General features: G+C 39.2%; 1 protein-coding gene across 1 annotated transcript in view; it reads right to left on the bottom strand.

Moving 5' to 3' along the window:
- The window catches only part of LOC110159334 (glucosidase 2 subunit beta-like), a 384,952-nt gene that overhangs the window by 109,780 nt on the left and 248,988 nt on the right, over positions 1-26,184 (bottom strand). Inside the window, 1 exon segment of the mRNA XM_020923884.2 lies at positions 22,837-22,926. Coding sequence (XP_020779543.2) covers positions 22,837-22,926 — 90 coding nt within the window.

Genomic DNA, 26,184 nt, shown 5'->3' with positions numbered 1-26,184 from the left:
GAGTGGTTTTACTGTAGACAGGAAACAGCAGACGTGATCACGCTCACAACTTTATATCCTGTGGTCCACAGACGTATCCCGCTGCAGTCTTTGTGATCAGAAATTTTAAGTCTCATAAGATTCTCCTTGTGTCTGTGGTGCGCACTTTTTGTCACACGTTTAAAAATCATTAAAGACCGAAAAATCCTGTAGTGTGTGATGGCTTTTAGGCTGCCAACTAATCAATATTAATGTATCTCCACCAGTATCTTTACTTTGATTTGATTTGACTGAGAATGTGTGAATGGTCAGTGATTGGATAACTAACTTTAAAGCTCCAATATTACACAAAATTTATTCTTGTGAGCTTTAAAGGGCTCATCTTGCACTTTTCTGATCTATGTTTTTATGTTTCCTCATCAAAAAAACAGACCTGGAGTGGTGGGTTTTTTTTTTTTCACATGTTTAACACACAGACCCTGCACATTAAGGCTGAGTTCTTCTCTCAGACAAAACACTCTTTTCCACCTTGTGATGTCATGTGGTAATACAGGAAGTGCCCCACAATATTTTAAAACTCCATGATCCTTCACTAAAATAATTTGGATATCTTTACAACTACCTTTTACCTTTAGTTCAGAATATCTAATATATTCCAGGGCTGAAATTATCCAAATGATTCTAGTGAAAGTGTGTGGAGTTTAAAAACACACTGGAGCACTTCCTGTATTACCACATGACATCACAACGTGGGACAGACTGTTTTCTATTTGAGAGAAGAACATAGCCTAAATATGCAGGGTTTGTGTGTTAAACATGTGTGAATGAAACAAAACACAACTCCAACTATTCCAATGAGGTTCATTTGGTCTCCTGATAATTTATGTTATTAAGTTCTTTTTTCAGACCAAGAGTTTGTTTTCATACTTGACAGATTCGACAGTTCAGTAACATTCTTCCTCAGAGTGGTCACGTGATGTTGCTGTGACGTGTCTGATCAGCTGATTTATACACATTTATTTATTTTTGGCGCTGCCGTCCTACCGGTGGGGGCATGACGACAAACATCATTGGGACAGAGGAAAACAAACATCGTCGCTGGATTAAGGAGGCAGTCCAAATAGAGAAACGAGCTGTTGTGTTTGGTTTAAAGTCCGGTGCGGTTTATTTGTGAAAAAAAGCTCGACAATAGACCACTTAATGACAGTGCGCCTTATAATCCAGAGCACCTAATAGTGCGGAAAATACATAATAAATCAGCTGAGCGGACACGCCACAGAAACATCACGTGACCACTCTGAGGAAGACTAGTGAGAAATCAGAACTGTCAGGTATGAAAACAAACTCTTGATCTGAAAAAAGAATCGGTAACACTTTATAATAACTACACCTTACTTAGCCTTAATAAAGCATGAACAAAGACTTAATTAATAATGAACAAAGATTTAATTAATAATGATTCACGCTTCGTAAATGCTTAATAAAGGATAATTCATCTTCACTTTAGAAAAGCCCTCAAAAAGACTTAACTAACAGATAACAGCTGCCTGAATTATCATTGCATTGCATTATTAGTAAATCATTCTCTCATAGTTTACTAATGATTAATAAATGCTCAAATGGTTAGTCCAGGAGTAATTAAGTATGAAATAATTATGAGTAACTATTTACAGCACAGGCAAATTAAGTACAAGTGCTAATTAAAGTAGTAATTAAGTAGTTACTAAGCGTGAATCATTATTAATTAAGCCTTTTTATTCATGCTTTATTAAGGCTAAATAAGGTGTAGTTATTATAAAGTGTTACCGAAGAATCTAATAACACACAACTCCAGGTCTGTTTTTTGATGAGGAAACATAAAAACACAGATCAGAAAAGTGCAAGATGAGCCCTTTAAAGCTCACCAGAATCAATTTTGTGTAATATTGGAGCTTTAAAGTTAGTTATCCGATCATTGACCGTTCGCACATTCTCAGTCAAATCAAATCAAAGTAAAAATATTGGTGAGTGGTGTGGATACTGGTGGAGATACATTAATATTGATTAGTTGGTTCACTCTTTGAGCCTATTTTCCATCCCGCTAAGCATCACGCCTGAATCGCCCCAAAACCTTCTCGTCTCTGTGGCGCGCTCCGTCTCGTGTTTTGGGGGGGTCCCAGCAGTCAGCGCACACACACACACACACACACACACACACACACACACACACACGGATGGCTGCGCTCCACCTGCTCTGCACCCGTCGCACCTGCCTCTTTCTCTCTCCATCGCTCCGTCTCTCAGCTCGCCTGCACTCCCCTCCTTTCATCGAGCTTTCGCCTTCTCTCTCTCTCGAGTCTGCTCCACTTGAATGCACTCTCTCCCCCCTCTCTCTTCTTCACTCTCTCCCTCTATATCTCTACCTCCGCTCTCTCTCGTCTTTCCTTCTCTCTTGCTCTCTCTCTCCCTCACGCTCTTTCCCCTTATTCTCTCTCTTTCCCTTTTGCTCTTTCTCTTCCTCTCTCTCTCCTTTTGAACACACTCTCCCCCCTCTTTCTCTCTTGCTATTTCTCTTTCTACTTGCTCTCTCTCTCTCTCACTCTCTTTCCCCTTTTCAAGGCTCTTTCTCTTCCTACTTCCTCTCTCTTTTTCCCTCTCCTCTTTCTCTCCCGCACTCTCTTTCCCCTTTTGAACACGGTCTCTCTCTCTCTTTCTCTCCTACTTGCTCTGTCTCTCTCCTTCACATTCTCTTTCTCTCTCTCTCTGCTTTTGAACACGCTCTCCTCCGTCTCTCTCGTGCTCTTTCTCTTCCTACTTCCTCTCTTTTCCTCTTCCTCTCTCTCCCCTTTTGAACACTCTCTCCTCCCTTGTTCTCTCTCACTCTTTCTCTTCCTACTTCCTCTCTCTCTGTCTCTTACTCTCTCCCTGTTTGAACACACTCTCCCCCCTCTTTCTCTCTTGCTCTTTCTCACCCTATTTACTCTCTCTTTTTCCCTCTCCTCTTTCCCTCTTACTCTCTCTCTCCCTCACTCCCTTTCGAACACAGTCTCTCTCTTTCTCTCCCTACTTGCTCTCTCTCTCTCCTTCACATTTTCTTTCTCTCTTTCCCCTTTTGAACACACTCTCCTCCCTCTTTCTCTTCCTACTTCCTCTCTCTCCCCCCGCTGTCTCTTTCCCAATTTGAACACACTTCTCCTCTCTCTTTGTCTCTTGGTCTTTCTCTTTTTACTTCCTCTCACTCCCTTTCCCCTTTTGAACACGCTCTCCTATCCCTTTCTCTTTCTCTCCCTACTTGCGCTCTCTCTCCTTTACATTCTCTCTTTCCCCATTTGAACACGCTCTCCCTCTCTCTTTCTCTCTTACTCTTTCTCTCTTGCTCTTTCTCTCTCTCTCCCTCAATCTCTCCCCGTTTGAACACGCTCTCCCTCTCTCTTTCTCTCCCTACTTTGCTCTCTCTCTCCCTCACTCTCTTTATCCTTATTCTCTCTCTTTCTCTCTTCCCTTTTGAACACGCTCTCCTCCCTCTTTCTCTTTTACTCTCTCTCTCCCTACTTTCTCTCTCTCTCCCTCACACTCTCTCTCTCTCGGTCCCCTTTTGAACACATTCTCCTTTGTCTTTCTCTCTTGCTCTGTCTCTTCTTACTTCTTCTTCTCTCTCTCTCTCTCTCCCCCTTTTAAACATGCTCTCTTTCCTCTTTCTCTTCCTACTTGCTCTCTCTCTCTCTCCTGTTTGAACACACTCTCCTCCCTCTTTCTCTCTTCCTCTGTCTCACCCTACTTGCTCTCTGTCTCTCCATCTCTCCCCATTTGAACATGCTCTCCCATTTCACTTTCTCTCCTCCTTCCTCTCTCTCTCTCTCTCACTCCCACTCCCTCCATCACTCCGTTCATTTCTTTCCCCCTTCCTCCCCATCGTTCTTTCCCCTCTGTAACTCTTTATCCTCTCCCTCCATCTCTTCATTTCACTTTGTCTTCCTCTCTATCTATTTCTCTCTCTCCCCCTCCCTCCCTTTCTCTATTTACCCCTCTTCCTCTGAACGACTCTCTCTCTCTCTGTCTTTCTCTCTCCTTCGTTCCCTGGGCTCTCAGATAGAGTCACTTTCCTCCCCTGAAACAACACGCTGCTCCTTCGCTTAGATGTGTCAGTTTTGCTGTTACCCCTTTTTTTTCTCCTCTCCTCTCTCTCTCTCCCTCATTCCTTTCCATCTCTTTCTCTCTCACTTTCTCTCCTCTTCTCCCTCTCCTTCTCTCTTCCTTGCCCTCTCTCCTTCTCCCCTCTCCTCCCATCCCCATATTCTCTCTCCTTTTCTCCCCTTTATCGCTCTCCTCTCATCCTTCTCTTTTCTCCTTTGCCCCGTTAATTCTCCTCCTCACCCTCCTCATATCTCTGTCCTTCTCTCTCTATCCTCGTCTCACTCCATCTCTTTCCTCTTCTACCTCTCTTACCCCTCTCTCTCTTTCTTTCTCCCTCCTCTCATCTGCTTATCTTCTTCTCATCTCCCTCTCCCTCTCCTCTTCTCTACCCCACCTCTGTCCTCCTCTCTATCTTAATCTCACTCCATCTCTCTTTCCTCTTCTATCCCCTCCTCTCTCTCTCTCTCTGTCTCTCTCTTCTCACCCCCCTCTCGTCGTCCTCCTCCTCTCATGACTCACAGTGTAGAGAGCAGTACTTTCTAATGACACGGGGAGAGTGGATGCGCCCTGACAAGGCTTGCATAAATCACAACCTTTCGATTTAAGTTGCTTTGAGGAGTGTCAACAAATCTGCAGGAGGAATATTAGACCTCCGTGTAGGTAAAGTAGGGCTCCACCTCCCGAGAAATCATTATGGCATGTCTGCCTCCGTCGCGCGCTGTAAGGTGGGGCAGAAGGAAATGCGAAAGTGTTTATTATCCATACGTGGTCGGAAAGTACAGATAAACATGGGAGGAAGAAAAAAATCAAAGTTATTTCAGAGGTACTTCTTAAAGGGGCAAAATTTCAAAATTTATTTCAGTCCTAAGGAATAAACTCGATACTGATTCCAAAACCACGACGACAGAAAAATAATACTAATAATAATGTTTAATGTGCTGATACAGTATCGATATCGTGGGCTGCTGTATCGATATATCACCAAGAGTGTTTTTTGGTAAATTTTACTAAGTTATTTTGTTACAGCACTGCAGTTTTATTGCTTGTTCAGTGGAAGGAAACTCATTTATGGAAAACATGTGACATTTTCACTATTTTGATGAGTAAAATGGGTGTTTTTAATATTAACTTTGCACAAAAAGTGGTTTAACAAAGACTTTTAGTATCACAGCCATGATTTAGCCTTTATTTTTTATTGAACCGTGTCAAATCGATTTGAAATATATCGTATTCAATCGAACTGAATCGAAAGCTCACTGTATCGTATGTATCGTATTATGGCTTATGTATCGTGGTATGTATCGTATCAACAACTTCTGAATGATACCCAGCCCTAATAATAACCCTAAACCTAAAAAAAAAAAAGAGAGACTAGAATAGAATAGATTTTTTTCAACATGACGTCTTATATCTTTGTGGTCCTCAGTGGTCCAGGTAGGTTCTACACTGGTCCATGGGCATATACTAGCAGGGTTCCCACTCTTTTTCACTGAAAAAATTTCAAAACTTTTTCATGACTTTTTCATGACCTAAAGTGAATTTTCCATGACTGTAAAAGCCCGGATAGCAACCTCAGCAGTCGAAGACGAACAGAGTTGAGTTGGCACCCTACATGTGTAGAATCAATCATATTTTTAGAAATGTTAACTCTTTCCACTCACCTTATGGTTTGGGATTATGTTTTTTTTTTAATTTCAAAATACTGTCAGTGTATTTATTGTCGTCTCTTTTAAACAAAATGCGCAGCCATTCGGAAATAATCATAATAGCCTACTGATAACTTAACAGAACGCTGTAGTTAGGTGAAAGATACTAAAATCCCATGACTTTTCCAAAATTTTCACTGAATTTACAAAATTCCATGACTTTTCCAAGCATGGAAAATGATATTTTGCAATTTCCATGACTTTTCCAGGATTTCCATGACTGTGGGAACTCTGTATTAGTCTATGTGGGGTTACTTGTTCAGATGCAGCTCAAGATCGTTCTAAAGTTGTTCAAGAAAGGTTCATTTCTGTTTGATTAATGTAACTTTTTTAGTATCGATACTTCCTCTTTTTTTTTTTTTTTTTTTTTTTGAGTAGTTTTTGTATTGATTAGTATCTCATTTTTGAAACTTTTGACAACCCAACTTGCTGTAACTTTCTCTGCCACCATGGAAATGTGGTTGCTTTGGCTAGAATTCTTCACAGCATGTTATTAAATGTATTTCTTCATGAAGATCTGCACCAAACCATGTTACAAGTCAGATCTGTGGAATGGCGGCCCCACTTACAGTAGAACGCATATTTTTTAAGGTATTGTTTAATCATAAAAACCCAGATAATTAAAAAATCAAGAGCAAGTTAAAGCCAACTTGTGGTACATTCCAGTGCAATATCCGTAGCATATTTGCATGGAAACAACCAGTCGTTATAACTGCTGGCCTCAGTGAGCTTCATTTGGTTGCAACCGAACACTATGGATGACGCTACACTCCTTTAGTCCACTTCTATTATACAGTTTATGGTTTTATATGACAAAGTTACATAACGTATACATATTTTGGTTAAGAGATAATGCTCCTAATATTTCAAATTCAAATAATGAAGTTACAAACACGTTTATGGAGAGTAAAAAACACAAAAGAAATAAACACAGGATGTTTTACTTGGGGAGTACTTGAGTCAAAAACAAAATCTCTCACTCTAAAAATAAGTGAATGTCAAATTTGGGCTGCAGTTTTATAACCCAGAGTAAATATATTGCTTTGGCACAATACTGACCTTTTCTGAAAATGTAATAACAATTTGACAATTCTCTCTTACTATATAAAAACAAAAACACTGTCAGACCAAAACCTCATTTGTTGTTCTGAACCAGAGTCTGTTGTAGCTGACATTTTCACACCTGAAAGTTGACAAAAGTTTGCACCAAGATCAACTTTGGGGACCGCAACTTCAATACAACTAAACTCAATATTTTCCAAGTGTCTTCAACCCAGTATTAGATAACCTCTACTTCTGACTAAATCCACCAGAAATGTTCCATAGTGATAAACTTTTCGTCTCCTTGGAGATAAAGTGACACCTTCAGGCCAAGATAAAAGACAGATCTGTGGATGGAAAAAAAACGTCAACAATAAAAACACCTATAATTGAGTAATTGCACAATAGATGGAACAATATATTAAAGCAGACATTTCAGTCAAAGCAATAACATCTCCATGGTGACAATACAAAAAAGTTACATAATGCACTTGTAGAGAAATTTGACGTAACAACTCAGCACACGTTTTTCTTCTTGTGTTGATTTTAAGATGAAATTGTTGACATTTTGTTGTTGAAATTTATTTATGATTAAAAAATGTCTAACTTACACTATGTAATTTTTTGACTGGGGGCTCTACACCTTTTTGTTTCTATGGCGATGTCATTCCTCGGCCTGGAATGTTCCACAATATGACATTAGGCAGCTCTACCTTACATGTATTCAGTTACAAATTTATAACTAAAAAATAACAAAAATAAATAAAAGAAACAAACATGCATTCTGCCTGTGAGTGGGTTTGTCACTCCACAGATCTGACCTGTAACTTGGTCTGGTTTGGTCTCCATGTGGATAAAAGGCCATATTGTGATTCACACAGACAGTGACTACTCTTTTCTGCATCACTCGAGTTAAAACTAAAACTAAAACTAAAACCCAACTCTGCCCACACCAGTCCATCTTCCCCACAGTCAGGGAATACATACTACAAAAAGCTTTTCACAGACCGTCTGCTAGAAAAGTTACACAATGCACATTTAACACACTTTCTAACTAATTTCAACAACATAAACAAGTCATTAACACCTCAAAAGTAAGCCATTTTCCTGTTCCTTCTGCTTGTACCGTCTCATAAGTAGCTGTGACTAATGGTCTGAAATTATAGGAACTTGATTAAGCAAAATTGCACGACCCTGATTTTTATATAAGGTATTGCCATTATATTTTTCAACACAGTCCACAAAAATCCTGAAAGCTGACAAAAGTTTGCACCAAGATCAACTTTGGGGACCACAACTTCAATACAACTAAACTCAATATTTTCCAAGTGTCTTCTGCCCAGTATTAGATAACCTCTACTTCTGACTAGATCCACCAGAAATGTTCCAGAGTGGTCAACTTTCTGTCTCAGTGGAGATAAGGTGATGTCTTAAATTGTTTTAATTGCACAATCCTGATTTTTATGACACTGCCATTTTATTTTTCAACACAGTCCACAAAACACCATTTTAGACTGAACACCTAGAATAAAAGAAATAATACTTCAACCTGTTCAACCATTAAAAAATATCCATTGTGTGAGCCCAGTAAAGAACGTAATCATTTTCAGTGGGAACTCTGTGTGGCACAGACAGGGCAACTCTGGGCACAGCAATATATTTCATTAAAGATAATTCATCACAAACCTGCGACTCTGGGCTTTCTTCTCTTTGTTTATGGTCTTTATAGAACTGATGAGAAGGCACTATGGAGTGTACTCGCCAGCATTTAGTGTCTAATCTCGTACTTAATCATTCTACTTTAAAGTGTTCAACAACAAAAGCCTCATTTCGAATAAGACTAATTATATTTTTTTCTAGCATAAACAAATCGAAGCTACATGCTCTGTGTTGCAAAAAATAATCTGGGCTACCAGTCGAGGTAAAAACAAAATGATGCGGTACGAAGATGCTCTTTTAGAATGTTAACAAGTACACAAATCATCAGTGCACCGCATCTACTAAACAGCAATCTGTTATTATTTGAACACTACTTTAATACACTTGCCCTGTACCTGATTTATTCCCATGTATCTGAGCTAAGTTTGCCTCAGTACAGATAGATAGTAAAAGCAGGTCTTGGGGTAAAAAAATGGTGTTTGCATCTAATTATTTGGAATTCATCAATCCAACTTTTTGCAGTTCCGATACTGATGTCAATACTTTGGGTTTAAGAATCAAATTCAACTAACACTAGTGCAGAGACTAAGTAGTACTTTAATATTTCCTTTTTTTATGGTAAAAAAATTATCCAAGTGTGTTTTAAAACTGTGGCAAAAAGAAAAAATCAGTTTGTCAGCTGGATAAAAGTTTATGCAGCTCATCCAAGTTGCTTCTTCAGTTCTGGTTGGAATGCAGATGGACACTTCCTTATATCTGCTTGAAGAGAGGAGCTAACTACAATGAAACTACTCTGAAACTAACACATCTACTTGTTTACAGTTTCTGCTAGCAATCTAAGTCTATTGATCTTCCACTGAGTGTGAGGTCATATTAGCATAATCATTCAGGGTCATAACAGAGGTGTGAAAGCACCTCTGGGACTGACCTGCCTATCCCTGTTGTTTTCTTTGTTTGTTTTGATTTAGGTTTGAGGATGGAGTTGTAAATAGGAGACAGATGGTTTCTGAGTCCTCTGTTTCTGTTCAAAGATGGATTATTTTTCCTCACAAAAACAGCTTCTTTAACTCCCCTCTCAAACCAATTCTTTTCTGTGGCTAAGATCTGTACCTCACTGTGCTCAAATGAGTGGCCCCGTGGCTTTTAGGTGGAGATGTACAGCAGACCGAGGTCCATTACTGCTATCTCGTCTGTGTTGGTACATCCGCTTGTGAAATGGCTGTTTCATTCCTCCAATGTCACGCTCACTGCAGTCTTCAAAACACTGAAAGGAGTAGACCACATTGCTTAGTTTGTGGCTCAGTGTTTTGTCCTTTGAGTGGACCAGTTTGTGCCTCAACGTGTTCGCAGGTTTGAAAAATACTGTTATACATGTTGTCTGAAAATCCTCTGTAGGTTTTCAGAAACACCAGTCATGCAAGAAATAGTTACACCCATTCCCCTGGGTTTTAAAACTGTTGTTTATCATTTAAAGTCACCACAGGACAGAAAATATACATGTTACTACTACTAACTACCCTAGTAATTATGGCACGTTTTGTTGTCCAATAAGCAGTAAGTGTTCATTAGCATGCTAGATGTTGTTAGTTTTACTATCACGGAAAAACCTCTGGTCTCTGCGTTGTGAAAAGTGAGAATAAACTCATTGCGGTGAATAATTAGGATGGTCAGAACACAAGGTAAGCGAGGGATAACTTCAGATCACGGCAAACCATTTCAAATAATCTAGTTTTGTTTTTCACGTTTGTAAAAATCAGAAACAGCGCCTTTGATCATTCTTCTTGATCGTGTTCAACAAAAGCCTCATTTGGAATAAGAGTAATTAGGCCAAACAAGGCAAAACTACACGCAAGAAATAATTTGCGCTAAACGTCGAGGTAAAAGCTACAAAATAGTGAGATACAAAGACGCTCTCTTGGAATACTAACAAGTACACAAATGCCCTATACACTTTTCTGCATCTACTAAACAGCAATCTCTTACTATTTGAACGCTACATTAGGTTAGCTTAATACACTTAAAACTCCCGGACCAAAATCGTGGAGCTTTTCCCTTTTACAAAACCTCCACTGAAGCAGCCTTTTAATTCCATTCATTTAAATAATGCACAGCTATTAGTTATATTAAAGATAGGGAAGGGCTGAGGCTGCCGCTCCACCAACTTTTATGGCTTTTGGGAGCGCTTTTATACGCTACTGGCTGCCACTCAAGAACAGAAAAGGAGCAATTTAATCAAATGTGAGATATCTAAACACGAGAGAGGAGGGAGGGGTCAGGAAAAGGGAGGGGGAAAGGCGGGGCAATCCTGCAAGAACTCAATGTACCCTGTGCTCTTACGGCAAAAAAAAAAAAAAGTAAGACAATCATAACTGAGTCTGGGTTGTCCGTATCTTAACGTACAAATAGAGGACACACGTTTATTTTTTCTTATTCTCAGTATTTGGGCACGTGAAAATTCAGAACCCCCCAAATTCAGTTAGACTCATGTGAGGCTTATTCTGTTCACACCAGTCTAACAATAGTCTTGAGAAAAAACAAAACAAAACACCAAATTACAAGAACATAAAGAACGTCATGCCCATCATGGATAGCACAACAGTAAACAAAGTGGTTGAGATGGATGTAGAAGAAGACAGACATTCTGTGTTGGCAGCGATTCCCGAGATCGAGGATTTAAAGCCGGAACAAAGAGAATGTTTGGTGAATTTTATCAAGGGGAAAGACGTTATTGCCCTTCTTTCTACGGGATTTGGGAAAAGCTTAATATACCAGTTTGCCCTGTTAGCAGCGCATTACATATGTCACAACCAAATATCAGCGATTGGTTAAATTTTTAAAAGTACCTGCCTACCGTCGAGCGAATGAATCCTAATGCTGTGAGGTCAGACGCTCTCCACGAAGTAAAACCGGCTGATGCATTAGGCTAGATGTAAAGGTCTACTAACCTAAACTAACCTTGCATTGCATAAATTATTGCATGTTGAGGGACTATTTTCTCATATATCAGTCCGCCGCTGCCAAGCTTTCTATCAGGAAGTACAACTCGCTGCTGCTGCTCAAACATAAGTCCTTCAAATGCAAGGTTGGTTTTACTTCTAAAATTATTCTATCAACACAGACATTCACATCGACAGTCTGGTGTAATAATAGATTTGCTTCAGGTGTTTTGTGGAGTGTGTAAGACTGTTTTTAGTGGCAGGATAACTATGGCCATTGACATGCACTAGCCTAGCACCAGTGACCTCTGCAAATACAAGGACTGGATGGAATATTTTAAAAAGTGTCTCCACACATCTCCAACACTCTGGCTCACTAGGAAATGAGTCTTATGTCCTAAGTACTATATTTGATTTGAACATGTCTACCTCAAATGTGGAGACACAGTTAGGTCATGTTTACGGAATTTAAAATCAAAATCTTACATCTATTCCTTTAAAAAGTATTCTATTCAGCAACTTTTATGTTTTAGTTCTTGTTATGTTGCACTGTGTGGCGAAGAAATGCTCTTAAGTGATAGAATTTGGATAAAATGTTAAATAGCAAATAATTATCATAAACTAGAAATGTAACACGCAGTAGAAACAAAGGCCGACAAATCAACAAGAAAAGCAGATTATTTGACTAATACAATCCTCACTACTGTGTGTTATGGTCAAGAACAGAAAAAGAGCACTTCAATCAAACATGAGACATCTAAAGACGAGGGGGGGGGTCAGAAAAGGGGGAGGAGCTAGGGGTGGGGGGGGGGTGCAGTGATGATAAAGGCTGTGTGTCTGTCAATGTCACGTCGCGTCAGGATCACGGTTAAAGGGTAGCGGGTTGGGGGGGGTGGAGGGGCAGGAGAATCGCTGGGAGGGTGAGAGGAGGTCAAAGGGCGAACAGCTCATCGGATATCTTGAGTGAAGGATCATGGGAGTGTGCCAATTGGACATGATGTGAATGCTAACGGTGTACAGTACAGCAGCAGAGAGCGTGTTGACAGTTTGATAAGTAAGCTCCTGAGATGACGCAGTGCAAACTTCCACCAGCGCAAATAGAAGACGATGTTAAAGCTAATGCGAATTATGTTATGAGAAGTTAGTATTTCATATAACACCTGTATTAAGTCGCCATTTTCTGATCTAAAATGCTCACATTTTCACATAGCGCTTCTCCACCTTCAAGGCACTCAGAGCACTTTACAACAAGGAACCAGTCACTCATTCAGAGCTAATTCGCAAGTTGCCACGTTCCAATATGAAGCTCGCCAGGAGGCTCCTTCTGACCCTTGGCTCCAATTGATTTACATTAGGATCTTGTAGCTTCTCTCTGTATTGCAGCAGTGAGCTTCATCATTTTGGTCATAAAATGTTTGTATTAACCTGCTCTACATGGTCCTGAATTTTTAATTTCGCAAATTTGTCCCTAAATCAAGATATTAGTGATGGGCAAATGAGACGGAGCTCCGGAGCACGTCTCGTTCTTTCTGAAACAAATTGCTCCGAAGCGCTGCCTCGGAGCTCGTCTCGCAGCAGCCGCTCACGTGACCAAAGTGTGGAAGTGTCGGTCCCTCCCCCGACTGCTTCGCTCTGCGTGCCAATCGCTTCAGTGTATCGAAGCGTTTCATTGGCTCAGCGAATGTTCTGCTCTGCGACTGGTTCAGAGTGCTTCAGAGTGTTCAGCGCACTTCCGTGGTTTGACAAGTGTTAAACTGCTACAGTATAAAAGATGCACCAATATGTCTTAAAAATGTTGGATAGTGAGGAGTATTGTGTGACGTTAGTGGTGATTTTGGTGACTTTTGGCGACTTTTGGCATTTGTTTCATTTTCGATGGCATCTACAAGTGGAAAAAAGTGATCCATGGTTTGGGATCACTTTGATCTAATTCCACCTAACAAGGTAACACCTATTTTCTTATTTACAGCTGCTATTTATGTTGCTCTTTACATATTATTTTAAATCATCATTATTATTGTTGTTGTTAGGTTCGGTGTCGCTCTGCACACAAGTATTGTCTTACACTAACAATACTTCATCAGTGCTGAGACACCTGCGTGCCAATGGTTAAATTTGTCCACTAGAGGTCAGTGTTTCTCCGAGGCCTCAGACACGTCGAACCATTTGAGACAATATTGCGACTGAGGTGTCAATGAGGCTCCATTCGCCCATCACTACAAGATATGAACGTAAATAACGGACCAATCAGATGCCTTCAGTGTGTTTCGTTGCTAAGAATGCCCCTTCCTGCTTTCCGTTGAGAAGGGCGGGCACATTTAACGATTTGTGGATGCTATGATACTCACGGTTGGATTTCCAAATTCTGCTTAGTTCAGTTCTTTTATACAGTCTATGGCATTCACACACACATTAGGAGCGAGGTGGGTTAAGTGTCTTGCCCAAGGACACACATTGTGAGAACTGGAATCACACAGACAACGTGTGGATCAACCAGTGATGTTTATGTTTAGAGCGAGATCTGAACCGCAGACCTTTGGATCAGTGGACAAACGCTCTACCAACTGATCCAGGGAGACAATAAACATTGGCTGGCACGTTTCACGATATGGCATTAAACTCATATACAGTAGCTCCTTGGAGACAAGCAAGTGATGAAAAAAGACCCCACCCACAGTAAGAATGCTCCAGTTTTCAATGTAAATGCATACAAAGACAGATATGTTAAAAGGGCTCATATAATGCCATTTTCTGATCTGATTTCTGATGTTGTAATGGTGTTTCCTCATCAAAAACACACCTGCAGTTGTTTTGTTTCATTCACACAAACCCTGCATATTTAGGCTGAATTCTCTCAAACGGAAACATTCACTTCCACCTTATGATGTCATTGGTAATACAGGAAGTGCTCCACTGTGTTAGTATCATCAAATTAAACAATACGATATATCGATATTTCAATATTTTTGCACACTCCTACTCAACATAAGGCAGTCTGAGCTGTATAGTAGATAGTATAATAATAAAGGATTACTCAAACATGCGTGAATGAAAAAAAAACAAAACTCCAGGTTTGTTTTGAGGAGGTAACAACATTTTAACATGAAATAAGGCACACAAGAGTCAACTGTACCTTTAATGGCACACTGTGAAACATTACAGCCAAAGCAATAACATTCATAGAAAGTAGCAGGTGGTGCACTCTCCAAAAGAAAATGTGCAGTATGTTGTATACAGTGTTGGGGAGTAACAGATTACATGTACCAGAGTTACGTAATCAGAGTACAAATTAGGAGTAACTGTATTCAGTTACAGTTACTGTTTAAGTGAGTGGTAATTGGATTACAGTTACTTGGCTGAAATAAAAGGATTACACAGAGGTATTTTCCTGTTTTCACGTTTTGGGCTATATCCCTTTTTTTTTTTTCGGTAATTCATTGCCAGACACTAAACCAGGTCTAAACCAGGTCTAAATCAGGACTAAACCAGGTCTAAAACCAGGTCTAAATCAGGTCTGAAGTAGGTCTAAACTAGGACTAAATCAGGACTAAACCAGGACTAAACTAGGTCTAAATCAGGACAACTAAACCAGGACTAAACTAGGTCTAAAACCAGGTCTAAACTAGGTCTAAACTAGGACTAAATCAGGACTAAACCAGGACTAAACCAGGTTTCAAACAGGATTTAACAGGACTAAACCCTGCCACACTGACCGTGTCTCCTCCTCTTCAATCAATACTATTTTTAATTTGGTTAAGTAAAAACTGGGCTTTTTATTTTCTTTTATCAGACAAAACATCTTATGTTACGATATCCTCGTCTTTGCTTCTCTACAGAAAATCAAGTAATCCAAAGTATTCAGATTAAGTTACTCACTTTAAGTAGTTTAATGGATTACGTTACAAACCACATTTTGGGGTATGTAATCTGTAATCTGTAGGAGAATACATTTTAAAAGTAACCTTCCCAACACTGGTTGTAGTATATAAAGTAGCAGTAATAGCTCTAGAAGTAGTAATAATGGCAGTGGATATTCTTACATCTCTCCCTTAGTAAAGGTTTGTAGTCTGTAACAGTCATTTAACACAAAATATGAATGTTTTTACTTGAACTGGAGGAAATGCTTTGTTTTATGAAGGAGAGTTTCTACCTGACTGCAGATTCTTCTCACCTCTTCCACATCTGAGTATGGGAATGTAGAGATGGATAGTGCTATTCGGAGGAAAGTTAGCTTGTGTGATTACATGGTCGGGCAACACAGCAATATGATTTATCCTTTGTATTACCTCACATTTTACAAGAAAAACCCACTCTAAAAGCTTCCTCACAATGGGGCCGATAGAAAACTTTGCAGGTTTGAAAAAGTGCACTAACTTTTTCTCCCACACCCCCTTTTTGTCTTAAAAAGTAGTCTATTCAGCAACAACCACCATTCATCCCGCTTAAATGATTACAGTCGTCAATATTGGCTTCCGCGCCTAGTATTTTTCACACATTTCCTATTGTAAGCTTTTAAAGTTGGCATGACAATAGCTAGACGGGATCCATTTTCTATTTTTAATGTTTGAAAATTTGAAATTATGATGTTCCTTTTTTGTTGCGAAGCGTGAAAACGGCAAAGTTTGGCATGCATTCTTGACTGATTGAATTTAGACGAAATGGTCTTCCTTAATAACAATGAATAATGTGAATCAGCGAGTAATTGAAATTGACAGTTCTTAAAGGGCCAGTACCCAATTTTGAACCATGTTTAGCTCTGCCCACTTCGACTGCGTTCAGACTGCAGCCTGAAGTGACCTAAATCCGATTTTTTGGCCCCTATGTGACCTGTATCTGATCTTTTAATGACAGTCTGAACGACACAAATCCGATTTTTTCAAATGCGACCCAGGCCACTTCGATATGTGGTCCTGAAACTGATACATATCCGATCTTTTGACATGCGACTTCAGTCTGAACGGCCAAAGGGCATCCATTCGATCTACACGTTATCAACAAGCCACAAACGTCACTATTCTGCTCTGAAGTCGGCGAAAATTGTTAACGAACTCCGTGTCAGTGAAGTGAAGCACATCGCCACTCACCACTTTTTTCTACGTCTCCACATCCACACGTTCCTTTCAACGGACGTCGCTGCCGCTGCCCCACAAAACACCACGGCCAAAAACCTCGTCCTTCTTCTTCTCAATCTCCTCCTTAAAACAAGTAAGTTCTTCATGTTCTGGCTCCGGTACGAGAGGAACTTTAAAATCTCCAGGTGCTCAATGCTCAGAGCACACTCGCTGCGGTTGACGTCGTCATGTCCTCCAGTGCGCATGCGGGACACTTTCAGGCTGTTTAACGTTCACTCTGGAGTCACATATAAGTCTCATTTAATTGGAAATGTGAACGACCTCGCAAAAACATCGGATTTCACAAAAAAATCGGAATTGAGCATTAAGCCCTGCAGTCTGAACCGAGCCTTAGTCCCTTCTTTCACGATGATGTTGAACTGTGACATAAAAGCAAATCGAACAATGTCTCTGATTGGATAAGATTTGCCTCCTTATCGTTCCCATCCCAACTTTTAAAATGCATACGCTAGTGTTTGTCAAACTAGTCACCGACAGTTGTTTCCTTATGGTTTTCTCTCACAATGTCTCTGATTGGATAAAATTTTCTTTTTGTAGTTTTTGTCTCATTATAGTTCTCATCCAACTTTTAGAATGCATATGCTCGTGTTTCTCAAGCTGTGATAAAAGGATTTCCCTGCGATTCATCTATTAGTTTATTTTTTAGTGTTGTTCCGATATCCTTTTTTGGGATCCGATCCGATAACGATACTTGACCTTGGTTTACTCTACAAGTCCGATATCGTAGTGTGAAGAAGTACAATTATGCTACTTAATTTTGTAATATACAAGAACAAAAAATACATCTTCTAAAAGGTAGGGATGTAACGATATCCAAATCTTACGGTACAATATTTTGACGATATGCATTTCACGGTTCGATATTTATTGCGATGTTTTGAAGAGGCTAATATAATTATAGATAGGATGGTTTTTTTTGCTTTTAAAATACATTGACAAGATTTTGGTGCGAATCATAATGTCATAATCTCAAGAGGTCAAGTAAAAAACATTTCTTCATGTTGACTGCACTGAAATGAATCATGGGATATGTAGTTCTCTGTGTTTATTAGCGTTTGCTGCTGTGAAACAATACATTTAAGCAAAGGGACTTGCAATTCGATATATTGTGACAGCCCACGATATTATTGTGAGACCTTTTACAATCCGTGTATCATTCGTTCATCCGTTTTTCAATATAAAACCAAAAATAAGCAAATGGAAAAACAACAGTTTTCTTATTATTTGTCTCCAAACCAAAATGAAAAAACAGATAAAGATTAGTTTTTTTCAGTTTTCGATTTTGTGTTTAAATGAAAAATGGAAAAAACAAATAACGGCCGTACTTCCATGACTGTGATGCCGAACTATTGCACCGCATATGGACTGAACCAGGACTGACTCAGGACTGGGACCAGACCGGGACCAGACCGGGACCAGAGTGGCCTCCACAGGGCTCTGAGCCTCCGGTCTGGTCTCGGTCTCAGTCCCGGACTAGTCCCGCTCTGGTCCCGGTCTCAGTCCTGATCTCTGTCTGGTCCCGATCTCAGTCCCGCTCTGGTCCCGGTCTGGTTCAGTCCGTATGCGGTGCAAAGGTTCGGCATCGCAGTCACGGAAGTCACGTAAACGGGAAACAGCCGTTATTCGTTTCCATTTTTCATTTAAACACAAAATCGAAAACTGAAAAAAACGAATCATTATCTGTTTTTTCATTTTGGTTTTGGAGACAAATAATGAAGAAAACTGTTGTTTTTTAATTTTCTTATTTTTGGTTTTATATTGAAAAACTAATGAACGGATGATACACGGATTTTTTACAATATGATATCACGATATTTCGGTTATTGTTGCATCCCTACTAAAAGGCCATTTTTAAAGAAATGTAAGAATAAATAAGCTTTTGATACTGATGAAATGTCTAAAGATCTTGACAATAAGAAGTGCTGATTTAATATAAGTTAATCACTTTCTAGCACAGTGCGGACAAAAACAACAGTGAGGCCTGTAAAAAAGACGCTCATCCTCGAAGCACATGACTAAATATGCAGAGTAAATAAAGTCCGACTTAGTGCTGTTGCTGTTGTTGCTGTTAACAGGATGAACTCTTCCAGATATTTTACCAAACTGAGCGTCCACGCTAAAGGCTAAATGAAGGTCTCAAACAGGTAACACAAATATATTTTCTGTTATTATGAACATGTTTTAAGAGTCTCCACAGTCAGTGTTTAACCTAATCTGAGCTTTAGATTCGTTTAATTCAGGAAAATACACAGTGGTATCAGATTAGTGATTTAGTCTGCGTACTCACCGAAACCGATAACTGAAAAAATGTGCTAATTTAGAGTCATATTGTACAAATGTATTTTTTATGATTCTATTTTATGGTGTGAAAAGCTTGAAAACCAGCGGTACACTCCAAAAAGCCGTATCTATGTAAGTTAAAATGACTTAAATTAAGAACATTTTACTTTATTTCAGTAGATTCAACTTGACAAGTAAAATTATCTACCAATGGAATATGTATTTTTTCTTAATTTAAGTATTTAAACATTTGATTTTGTTTCTTATTATATATATATTATATAAGTGCAAAGAGCTGTGTTTTTTCTTTTCTTAAGTGTGGCCAGATGGATTTTCATATTTTAAGTACAAAAAGTCTTGTTCCATTGAGAGATAATTTTACTTGTCAAGTGAAATTTACTCGATACAACTTCTTAATTCAGATTTTTCAGATGTTTTTGCAGTGAACAGGTAGTATCTTATTTTTATGCCGTAAAAGAAGCTATAAACTACACACCACTTAATGTGTGTAACTTAATAGTCAATTTAAAGCCAAAGCTAATGGAACTCAGGCACTATTCACTACTTGAAATGAATGAAAAACGCTGAACTACAAGAATTTACTGCACAGATGCGAGTCCTGTCTGATATTTTAAGACATTAGCACTTATGAAATGAGTGTAGATCAATAACATACACAGTGTTACAGTGAGAAGGGGCTTGTTTGTGCGTCAAGTGCTTCGCTGTCGTACAAAATTGACCAAAGCAAGCCTTCCCCACATCTGTCAGTTGTTTTTACATTCCCAGTCAGCTAACATGAGAGCCTTTCACAGCCAATGTGTGATATAGTTATGTAATATAGACTTCAGTGAAAATACTTACTGGCTTATGAAGGAAATCGCAACTTTCTCGCTCACATTGGAAGCCTCTTTTTAGACTTGGACTTTATTGATCCATGGGGGAAATTACTTGGACACAGTAGCTCACACATCACAATATATTATAATAAGAAAGAGAAAAAATATAAACAGTAATAATACATTCTTAATAAGCAGCACAAAGAGCAAGAGACAAGTGTCAGATAAAGCATAATTATATAAATGTACAATGTACATGTTAAAATAAAATAAAACAGAAATAAGTAATAAAAATATCCCAGCTATATACAAAAGGTCGATAATAATGATGATTGACAGCACCTATGGCCATCTGTTACATAAAGGTGAGTTGTACAGTTGTAGGGAGTATTATCTGTTACATAAAGGTGAGTTGTTGCACAGTTGTAGGGAATATTATCTATTACATAAAGGTGAGTTGTTGCACAGTTGTAGGGAGTATTATCTGTTACATGAGGGTGAAGTGTTGTACAGTTGTAGGGAGTATTATCTGTTACATAAGGGTGAAGTGTTGTACAGTTGTAGGGAGTATTATCTATTACATAAAGGTGAGTTGTTGCACAGTTGTAGGGAGTATTATCTGTTACATAAGGGTGAGTTGTTTTGCAGTTGTAGGGAGTATTATCTGTTACATAAAGGTGAAGTGTTGTACAGTTGTAGGGAGTATTATCTGTTACATAATGGTGAGTTGTTGTACAGTAGCAGGGAGTATTATCTGTTACATGAGGGTGAGTTGTTGTACAGTTGTAGGGAGTATTATCTGCTATATAAGGGTGAGTTGCACAGCTGTAGGGAGTATTATTTGTTACATAAAGGTGAGTTGTACAGTTGTAGGGAGTATTATCTGTTACATAAAGGTGAGTTGTACAGTTGTAGGGAGTATTATCAGCTATATAAGGGTGAGTTGTACAGCTGTAGGGAGTATTATCTATTACCTGTTACATAAGGGTGAGTTGTTGTACAGTTGTAGGGAGCATTATCTGTTACATAAAGGTGAGTTGTACTGTTGTAGGGAGTATTATCTATTACATAAAGGTGAGTTGTTGCACAGTTGTAGGGAGTATTATCTGTTACATAAGGGTGAGCTGTTGCACAGTTGTAGGGAGTATTATCTGTTACATAAAGGTGAGTTGTTGCACAGTTGTAGGGAGTATTATCTGTTACATAAAGGTGAGTTGTTGCACAGTTGTAGGGAGTATTATAGTATGAATGTAGTCCTGTATCTCTCACTGTTTGAGCGGAGCTGTAGGAGCCTGTTGGGAGAATGAGCTCCTCTGACTCTCTATAGTCTGGTGCAGTGGGTGAGTTGTTGCACAGTTGTAGGGAGTATTATCTGTCCCTCTATAGTCTGGTGAGCAGCAGTGTCCATGATGGAGAGAAGTTTGCCCAGTGTCCTCCTGCCCCTCACTGTGACAAATGTCTCCACCTCACACCTAATCACGGGACCAGCTTTCATCTCAAGCAAACCAAAACCAACGGGTGCCACAAGGCCATGGGGGAAAAAATTGAATTCAAGGTTGTCAGAAAAAATATATATTTGTAGAGCAGATCTCAGTGAAGATTTGAAATAATTTTCTTTAAAACTGCAACCACCCACAGGCTCGTGAGGCTCCAGCTGGCACGCCGTCCTGAAGAGAACAGATTCTTCCGCAGCAGGGGCCATAGGGATGAGCAAGAGAGAGTAAAAGAAGACCATTCTGTTGATTAAATTTACTGATTTAGTTGTTTGCTTGCTCTGGGGCGGCTTCAGCTCACAAATTATCAGCTCTAAACACTGGATTTCCACAGATATGCCCAGTATTAAATACAAATAGAGACAGTAAAAACCAGGTGCTAAAACTATCTTCCACACATGAAAAAACTGTTCATTTTAAACTGTTTGCAGTGGTTCAAAGTTATTCCTCCATTACCTTATGCATCCTGAGCATCTTAATTATTCACAGCAATGAGTAAAATGAATTGACAATGTAAATATGACATAGCTAACCCACGAGCTGCCGTGTTGCAAAGAGGAAGTGAGCATGAGGCACTTTCGGCGAGCCTGGTTCACCAGCCGGTTTCACTTCGTGGAAACCGTCTGACCTCGCAGAATTAGGATTCGTTCGCTCAATGGTAAGCGGGTACTTTTTTTATCTAACCAATCGCTGCTATTTGGTCGTGATATATACAGTATAATGTGCCACAAACAGGGCTAACTTGTATATTAAGCTTTTCCCAAATCCCGTAGGAAGAAGGGCAATAACATCTTTCCCCTTGATAAAATTTACCAAACATAACCTTTGTTCCGGCTTTAAATCCTTGATTTCGAGAATCATTGCCAACACAGAATGTATGGCTCTTCTCTGATTGGCTGGTGCCCAGACTCACACTCCTGGGGTTCACGCAAACCATCTACTGTATTCCAATTCCTGACCAGGTCGCTGGAGAGAAACTTAAATTGAGTGGAGGCACTAGGTCTGGCTAACTTCCAGCTCCATCGACTACAGTTGACTTTACATTGAAAAATTGTCGCCTGCTGCAGTGAGCCTCATCATTTTGGACAGAAAATGCTCCTATTAACCTGCTCTACATGATCCTGGTGTTTTTATTTACCTATTTGTCCATAAATAAATTACTATTCCTAAAATTGCTCCAAATTCACACAGACAACAGCTTCATCTGACTGGAGCCAAACACTATGGGTCACGCTAGACTTCCTTAGCCCACTTCTTTATACAGTCTATGTTATAATCACAGATTCTTAGATAATAAAATGCTTTATAATTAGATGCAGACAACAAACACCGGCCTAATTTTTACCATAAAAGCTGACAATACAATACATCTGTACAAAGGTAAAACGAATTTGGCTCAACACAGACACAGATCAGGTACAGACACTTTTAAAATTACACTGATCTCAGACCGTGGTTAACATAATGGCTGTGTAATGCATATTCAAAACCAACATTTTATAGCTACCTGGAGTGTACAGGCATTGCAGAAGTAATTGCTTTCCACCATTCCCCATTATTGAGAGTAAACACTGCAATCATGAGTTAGTGATTGTGGTGAGATTGCCAAGTCAATACAAAGTTGTCTTTAAGAAAAACAAAAAGAGAATCTGTAGACTTACTCATAAACTTGGAGCTGAAAACACTGACTGTTCAAGAAGAGGAACTCCCAGTCTGTGCCGTAGTCGATGGCCAGCTTCCTCTGGAGTTCACTGCAGACACACAAAAAACAATGCTTACAAATATATTTTTGAATGTCACGCTTTGGAAAATTCAAATGAAACAGAAAACGCACACTAAAGTAGAAGTTGTAGAAGTGCAAATGCAAGGAACAGTAAAATAAAAGTGAAAAAATGCATAGCAGACTCAGATGGATGATGTCCAACAGCTTTTTTAAATAGCGTTTCATCAAAAAACCCTTCGTCAGATATTTTTTCTTGCTTTGGACCACAGTTTTTTTGGAAAATTCCCAACAAAGCAATCACATCCTTCTCCACCAGAAAAAGTTACATAATGCCTCTTTAAGGCAATGTAAAGCTAGTATGTGTATTAGTAGGAATGCACAGATCCAGCTTTTTCAGTTCCGATAACAATTTTGATATTAAGCTATAACTATCTGTCAATACTGATAACTGATACCAGCGCAGAAACTGATAACAGCAAAAAAACTGTGCATGTCTCCTGCAGAAAGAGCCTCGGTCCTGTCTGGTATCGCATCATTACTTCTGTACCACTGAAAATGTAAAATTTAGACAAACATATAAAGACAACACAGAAGACTGAACACAAATGTCCCCAAAAAGAAAATCATATTTTGCAGATTACAAGCTGCAAGTAGCAAAATATGCAGCCGAAAGAAAGTTTGGAGTGGGTGAGAAACTTGTGACAACCGGGCGGGTGCACCATGCAACTTTCCTGGAAGTCACTGGATGGATCGACAAAGCCTGGACTTCAATGACAACTGAAACCATCCTGTCGAGATTCAGAAAGGCCGGAATAATTACCTCCGCCAAGGAGGTTATGTTTTTGCCGGCGTTTGTTTGTTTGTTTAGCAACATAACTCAAAAAGTTATGGACTGATTTTGATGAAATTTTCAGGATTTGTTGGAAATGTGAAAAGGAAGAACTGATTTCATTTTGGGGGTGATCCGGAAGAAATCCTGGATTCTGTATCACTTTGAAATTTTAGTTAACATTGTGGTAAATGGGGCCAAAAATTTAGTTTCTCAATATCTCGGTTAATTATTGACCAAACCCCATGAAATTTGACTCAGGGATGGACAATTCCTCTTTCATATTCCAAAGGCTGATCCGGATCTGATCCAGAAGACTGATTTTATCGCAATTTATATAAAAAATGGGGGTAGTCCTTGGCGGAGGTCTGCGCTCTCTGAGTGCTTTTCTAGTTCTAACTGGAACTGATGCCGAATCTTACGACAGCTACACAGAAGAGGAAGCGGAGCTCTGTTTACCTCCATACATCGTGGAGTTGCTCAGAAGTGACACCAAGGATGAAGAATTTAGTGATTTGGAGTGAGATGGAGAGTTTGGTAAACATGTTCTGTTCTGTTGTTTATGCTATAGTTTTTTGAAGAACTGTTCATATGTGACGTTAACAGTCTGTTGTTCTCTGTTCTATTGTTATTACTAAAACTTGCCTTTCAAAATAAAATGTCGGCTCCTGGTCTCTGATTTTTGTTTTTTATAAATTTCCCCCAAAAAGTGCAACTTATAGTCCAGTGCGACTTATATATTCTTCATTACACATTTTTTGGCTGGTGTGACTTATACTCCGGAGCAACTTATAGTCCGAAAAATACGATAACTACAGAAGCTTTGTACAAATAAAAGTTCAAACATTGAAACTTTCTGCCGCAACGATTTGTAATTCGTACCATTACAACAATTTATATGTCCAACTAGGATATCGACTGAACCGATATTTGGAAGCTGATATCCGATCCAGCAAATTTTTCAGAATCGGTGCTGGTATTCGACACCAGTATGGGATCAGTGCTGAAATGTGAGACAGAAACGGCCACACATCATCCGAGAAAATGTATGTGCCATTTTGAAGACTTGCGATCATTAATTGCTATGACAACAGTGCTAATTTGTCACGGATGGCAGTGTTTAACTACGTTGTTCAAAGCTCCTGGGAAAAACTATTCACAATATCTCCATAGTGACAAACGGTTGGCGGATCCTTCCACTCGAAAAGTTACATAGCGTACCTTTAATCACTATGCCGAGGGTGATCGTTTGTTATAACTTTGAAACCCATGGCGCTGTTTAACTATCTTTACACGCAACTCTTGTGGAACTTTTCGTACTCTATTTAAAAGTACCCACTCCCTCGGCCCCCAGATGCTTTACACATTGAAGTGACTGAAGTCTGCTGACACTGTAGCTTTCTCTGCTTCTAGTCACTGAATCCATGGACAGTGTGTTGATGAGGCAGCCCTTAAAAACCTATTTCTATGCAGACTACATAATTATGGCCATTGACTGCACTGCATTCCTCCACTAATCGCATATAAGGGAAGTGAAGTCTCTCTCTTAACAGTACACAGACCCCTATTTCCATATTCATAACCCTGAACCTCTAATGCCGTTAACAAATGTTTGGGTGGGGGTGGCTCAGAGTTTGGTTTTAGTTTGATAAGAAATGATTGCAGACTGGAAAGGCATTTTAGGTCTGTGAGATGTGTAAGTAGGGTAAAGGCCATTATATTCAAACAAAGAAAAGATAATGGAAAAAACTGTCTCAGAGGTTGAGTTCACAATATTTTAGATTCCATTTGGTTTAAAACTGAACTAGAAGACAGGTCAGAATTTGTTAAAAAGTCAGACTGACGGTTTGTTGACCTGGTTTGTAGTTAATATATTTTTAAAGGGCCTATATTACGCTATTTTCTGATCTATATTCTAATGTTTCCTCATCAGAAACATACCTGGAGTTTGGTTTTTGTTTCATTTGTTCCACCTTGATGTCATGTTGTAGTGCAAGAAGTTCTCCTTTGTGTAAACTCCATACAGATTCCCTATATCATTTCAACTCTACTGAACAAAAGGTAAAAGGTAGCTGTTAACTTGAAAACTACTGTTTCACGACATCACAAGGTGGATCAAAGCATTTTGAGATTTAGAGATGTAGGCAGACTAATATAACTAATAAAGGGTTACTCGAACTTATATTAATAACACAAAACCCAGCTCCAGGTCTGTTTTTGAGGAGGTATTGACATTCTAACATGTCTTAAAGCTCACAAGAGTTGGTTTTGAGAAATATAGGACGTTTAATTACTGGACCTATCCAAATAAAATAAAAACTGGCACAAAGTTCAATGTCTCTTTGCCTTCGTTTTTTTCTTCATAATGGGTTCAGAGAACGATGCCTTTATTCAATTCCGAAGGCGTGATTGTTGTCAGTTGAAAGGACTAAAAAGCATGAGATTAAAATTGTGGGT

This window comes from Boleophthalmus pectinirostris, unplaced genomic scaffold, assembly GCF_026225935.1.
Source record: "Boleophthalmus pectinirostris isolate CB_2022bp ecotype Guang Dong unplaced genomic scaffold, ASM2622593v1 HiC_scaffold_20, whole genome shotgun sequence".
Classification (NCBI taxonomy): domain Eukaryota; kingdom Metazoa; phylum Chordata; class Actinopteri; order Gobiiformes; family Gobiidae; genus Boleophthalmus; species Boleophthalmus pectinirostris.
Note: the sequence above shows the minus strand (reverse complement) of the source record. Positions and strands in the feature narration are given on the sequence as shown.